Source organism: Pteropus vampyrus, unplaced genomic scaffold (assembly GCF_000151845.1).
Source record: "Pteropus vampyrus isolate Shadow unplaced genomic scaffold, Pvam_2.0 Scaffold177, whole genome shotgun sequence".
Taxonomy (NCBI): Eukaryota; Metazoa; Chordata; class Mammalia; order Chiroptera; family Pteropodidae; genus Pteropus; species Pteropus vampyrus.
The window spans coordinates 2,428,767-2,434,623 of NW_011888958.1; the positions used below are offsets into that span (position 1 = coordinate 2,428,767).

Genomic DNA, 5,857 nt, shown 5'->3' on the forward strand with positions numbered 1-5,857 from the left:
CACTGAATCCAGTTTGGCAAAGGCAGTTGCAGAGGCTGACACTGTACCTGGCTATGTGCAGTATTACTCAGGTGGTTGTCCTCGGACATCTGTGCATTCTGGAAGTAGGACAAGGGTGCAGGTAACTCTGTCATTGGAGCAACTATACAGAAATATCTTTTCACAGAAAACAAAGCCTCTTAGAGTTCTGAAAAGAGAAAAAGAAAGCAATTATTTGTGCATTACAATTAAACTTTTATTCTTAAACACTTTCATAAAATACTTTCAGCAAAAACAAACCTTTCTTTCATGTGTCCTCGTCCAGGCCAAGCTTTCTAAGGACCTCGCAGGCTGCTGTCACTTGAAGGCTCCCGGATTAGGTCTGAAATAAGATTTTACCAGATCACTCAGAGATGGTCAACTCCTAGTAAATCCATTCACATCAATCAAATAAGACCAGTTTATAAACCACAAATTTATTAATTTGCCATGACCTTCAACTGACAAACTTTTATCAGCTCAAGATACCTCTTCATAATGAGTAAACCTACTCGAGAAACCAAATATTTTCCATCACAAAGACACTTCATGATTTCAGATTTAGAGAATAATCTTAAAGAATGTTCTCGCCAACACCCTTTTTCTATGCTGACCAATCCAATCTAATTTTTACATCTCCATAAAACTATTTATCCAATGCTTTTAATTTTACAAAATTCTATCATCTCATTTAATCCTTACCACAATGCCCCAAGACAGGGGGTAAAGAGGCAACATATGTATTTCACAAAAGCAGAAGGAGATTCAAGTTCAGCGGCTTGCTTAAAAATCACATAATTGGTCAGACCAGCAAAAAGGTCACAGACTCCTGACTCCCAGCCTCAGGACTCTCCTTCGCATCCTGGCACAGCCTTACATACATACATCACTCTCTCCCGGAGTTCACCCTCCTGGGGGCCACTTCCTCATTTGCCTGTCCTTCCTTAATCTCCATCAGCCAGTTCTTTCTTTAGGACTTCAACTTTCCTTTTCACAGTTAGTCTTCAGAAGTATAAAAGAAGTCTGTTTCCCAACCTAAACAAATTCTAATTCATATATAGTATCTAAAATATTACCATGTACATATTTACATAAAAGTATTTTGTCAGTGCTTCATTTTCATGATCCTCTACCCTCCAAATTCGCTTTTTTATGCTAATGATTTTTCATAAAAAACACATTAAGCAACTTTTTCCTCTAGTAAAGGTATCGAGTTCAAATCAACCCTTAATTACCTATATTTGGCTCATTCGAATCAAGACAAAATTTTAACCAAGGTATGCTTTCCATTCTACCTTACATGCTTTTATATACCATGCCTATCTTTCTCCTCCCCACCCTTATTCCCCATCAGCCTACAATCAGCTGGCGTGGGATCAAAACATTGCAAATTAACTAAAGAAAATATAATTAGTGTAAATTTGTTTAAAAAATAAAGTGAATTAAAAATAGAAACAGAGGCAATACTTTTGTGGGGACAATTCATTGGAAGGGGGTACATGGGAAGCTTTTGAGGGGATTGTTTTGCTTCTTGATCTGAGTGCTAGTTACACACAGGTTTCAGTCTGAAAAAGCACTGAGCTATATACACACCTACGATGTGTGTACATTTCCATATACTTCAACTAAAACATTTAAATAGATTTTGTGGGAGTAAACCTATATTTAGGGTTACTCATACATGGTCTTTTTTTTTTTTTTTTAAGGTGAGGCACCCCTTGGTTGACCTCACAGATTGCAAGGACCTTGTCATCTCACAATTCCTTATTTTTATTTTTTTATTTTTTACACCTATAGCACCTGGTCTTCCTAGGTGGTCTCCCATCCAAGTACTAAACAGGCCCAACCCGGTTAACTTCCAAGATCAGAAGGGATTGGGCTTGTTCAGGGTAGCATGGCCGTAGATGGTTCTGTCTTTCAAAATAGATAAAATTAAGACTTTGGCAATATGTATGCTAGCTTACCTAAAAGAGAGGTGGATTCCAATAGAACAGTTATATTTTCTAAATATTCAAAGTAAATGTTGTGACCTATGCTTCTAGATTTCAGGTAAAAATGAGAAGAAAAGTGATTGTCCATTTACTAAATAGGAGTTCACTGGCTGTCTACTTATATCGAAACTCAGAGACAGTCACTGAGAAGTTTTAATTATGCTCACTTTACTCATTCTACCGAAGAAAATAATGTGGCACATGAAGTTCACTAACTTGCCCAAGAGTAAACAAAGGAGCAAAGCAAAGGCTCACATATTACACTATGTTGCCTCTGTGTAAAACTCCATCCCTGCCCTTTACGAGTTTACAATAATGAACATTAAAACATTGTGAGCTGATTTTCATTACTAGTAAAACTACTGTTTAGAAGTAAATGAGATCTTAAGCTTCAATAACTGGTTCAACTATAAATTAAAAACTTAAGTGCCAAAAACATTCCTAATACACAGTCCTAGTATTTATTTATTTTTTAAAGATAAACTATGAGAATCTGGACATTTTGATTTTTAGTAGTTTCCATTATTAGCCTTATGCTTATAGGATCTGTTCAGTTATTATAAGAAACCACAGAAACTGATTATCATACCGAAGCTTTCTCAGACAGACAAATCTTACAAGGATCATTAATAATATAGTAGTCACTTTAGCATATCTCAATACTATTTTCAAAGGCATATCCATCCATATTTATGTGTGAAAACTAAGGATCAGGAAAAGTAAAAGAATCTGCCAGTACACGATTATGGGGTAAGTAACACCAGTTCTAGAACCTAGGTCTTCTGATGCCCAGCCCAGATCATTTCCGGTTCACCCAGAGAAAGCTCAGGCCTCCACGGATGCTTTGAAGATCACAATGTTATAGGGAGGGCACCATTCCTGGAAGAGCTGCTCTTTACATGAGGAAGCAGAGGCAGGCAACAGGGTTAAGCTAGGTCTTCAGTCAGGCCTGGTGAACAAACAAACATTGTTGGTACCAAGAAGGGAACAGGCAAAGCCAGATTTGATTCTGGTCCAGTAACAGCTGAAAACAATTGATGACTCCATGGAGAAGGCCAATGACCCCACTGTTCAGGCGATGTGGCAAAAGACACTAGCAGGCTTTATAACATTCTGACCAGTATCTTGAGAACAAGACAGTTGTTGAGGAGTAAGAATTTTTCATGTGACCTAGATTGCAGAAGGAGTGGGAATAGGGACAGAAGTAGATTTTAGTGTTTCCTCTCTCTGGCTACCTGTTAAAGATTTTCTGAGACTGACTGAGCATACCTGAATTCACTGCCATCCAATTCCTTTTTCTCAAGACACTTGCTCAATCACATAAAAGGCAAAAGAAATTGTTCTTTGATGGACAACTAAAATTTCTATTATACACAGAGCTAAAAAAGCCCCAAGAGAATACAAATAACCTCTAGGACTAGATGTGCTGAACAGAAAAATCCACCTAACCAGAAAACCTTCTATCAATCAGCACATCAAAAAGTATAACTGGAGCAATGTTTAGAATTGCAAAATAAGTTTATTAAAAATCCCATTTAAGGGAAACACCAACAAAAAAGTACATCTTTCTCACTATATCCCAAGGCAACATCTAACCCTCAAACTCTTGTAACATGTTCACTTAATTATAGATACCATTTTCTTCCTTCACCTTCGGAGATAAATATAAACAAAATCTGTACTCCACAGAAGCAAACATGTTCATGGAGATTTTTTTTTTAATCATGATCTTCTCTAGCACAAACGGCTTATGCCTTGTTTTAATGACTCTAGCCACTTGACTAGTTTCTCCTTCACTTAGAAAACTACCAAAAAGTTATTTTCAAAAGTATCTTTGTATTGTAATGCTAAGAAGTTTTCAAGTGCCAAAATGAGCTTGTGATTTGTTATATTTTCCACAAAAGTATTTAATCAGCTTCAATGTTACTTTGACAGTGTTTTCCTGGACAATAAGCCTGAGCTCTAATTATATGGATGGGCTTGGAGAGCCTCTATTTGAGGTTTTAAAAGATCATATCCAACAATAAATGTATTCAATGCCCAAAATTAATAAAAAATAATTTGAAACTAACTTAAAATTTCAGGAGTACATCCTAGAAAGACTCCTCTGAATTTTAGACTAGGAGCAAAATCATTTCCCCAGCCCTACAAGAGGCTCTGTGAAAGTGGTAGACACTAAAAAGAGCAAAGATAGTGAGTGATAGCATATTTGGTGATATTTTTCCCTTCTTCTATCCCACTCCACTTCTGTGAACCATCTGTGATAGATTAGATTATTATTCAGCAGATATTCACTCCTTCCCCCAGTACTCCAAGGGAGGAATATACTTCCCCTCTGCAGTGATGTTGGTTTGGCTCTATGCTGCAGTGATGTTGGCTTGGCTCTGTGACTTATTTTGGCCTCAAGATGGGTGCAGTCTACTACCCACCCCAGGCTTTTGGGCACATCATCTGACTTGCTTTGGTCAATGGGATCTTGCATTTGTGGCACAAGCAGACACTTGAATTGTGCTTATGCCGTTGGCCTTGCCTTCTTGTACTTCTGCTGTTGCCTTAAAAAGAGCTTACTGTGGGTAGCCACTGCCCCTTCCGCCAAGGCCCCAGAATAAGACACGTGAAGCAAAACTGTCCTAGCTGATCCACAGACCTACACGTTGAAGCAGAGCCTCGGGTGAGGACACATGCTCTAAGACACTGAATTTTGGGGAAGTCTGTTATATATAGAGCTTGCGTAGTTGTTTTTAAATAATAATGGTTATGTGGGCTCAGAAGATGCAATGAAAATGAACAAATCCAAAATATTTTATCTGAGACCCTTAGAACTTACTAAAAGTGTTTAGAATTCACATTTTTTTTTTGGCTTTTATAAAGGTAATATGATGCAAACACCATATGTTTTATAATGTCCCCTCAGGGTCTTAGAATCACAAAATCAAACAAATTAATAAATATATAATGAAACATATTAAGTAGTTTTAAATTACATAAGTAGGTTCAGGTTAGATTTTTGCTGTCAAATGAATTATGAAAAGCCTTTCAGTTTTTTCAAGGCTTTTAGATTTCAGAATAATAACTATGGGACTATATTATCAATATGTGTAAAATTATAAAGAATGTCCCCTCCAAATATTTCACTTCAATAACTCTACATACAAGGTATGATTACCCTGAGTCACTGTCTCAAATTCACTGTGGAAATGGGAAGAATACACCTAATCTTTAATGAAAAAGTTAATACTCAAATCTAACTACTTTGTAATTCATTGGTTATACTCAGCAATGCTTGCATTCTCTTTTGCTTTAGATCAACTTAAGGAACTGTACTAGGCATTGTGAAAACCAAACATTATGCCCTTTCATCAACAAACCCTTATTGGGTTTCTTCTACATAACCAGACTGTAACCAGCTGTGATAAGGATGCTGTTAAATCAAATAATGCTTTTTTACTTAAAGAGCTTACTACTTAGAGGGGAAGACAGATAAGAACATTTTTATATTAATTACAATGTTGAAATAAAAAAATTTTAGATGTACTGGGTTACATTAAATGGTATTCAAATTTTTCCTTCTACCTTTAAAAATCTGTTTACTAGAAAGTTTAAAATTAACATTTGTACGTCACATCATCATGTTTCTATTGGACAGTAGTGCTCTAAATCTTCAGTTCTTTCTGCTACACCAGGCCTGATATTGAAAATCCCTGACAACCTTTTCCTTCCTGAAGCTTCCCTCCCTTCCTCAGCTTTTGTAACAATGCACTATGAAGTTTTCCTCCTGCCACTCATTCTCCTCAGCTGGTTCCTGGCTCTTCTTCCATCCCCTCATTATAAGTGTTCCTAAGAGTATG

At 36.7% G+C, this 5,857-nt stretch overlaps 1 protein-coding gene and 1 pseudogene across 2 annotated transcripts in view; both read right to left on the reverse strand.

Annotated features, from left to right (window-relative positions):
* PSEN1 (presenilin 1) overlaps window positions 1–5,857 on the reverse strand; it is a 58,615-nt gene that overhangs the window by 50,695 nt on the left and 2,063 nt on the right. The window contains exons 2-3 of one of the 2 annotated variants that reach the window (XM_011370910.2): window positions 280–361; window positions 48–187 (exon numbers count right to left, since the gene is read on the reverse strand). In XM_011370910.2, the coding sequence (XP_011369212.1) occupies window positions 48–134 (87 nt within the window). In that variant the 5' untranslated portion in view covers window positions 135–187; window positions 280–361. The remainder of the gene's footprint in view (window positions 1–47; window positions 188–279; window positions 362–5,857) is intronic. The other variant, XM_023537056.1, reaches the window with a different exon arrangement.
* On the reverse strand, window positions 1,807–1,924 carry LOC111746133 (annotated as a pseudogene).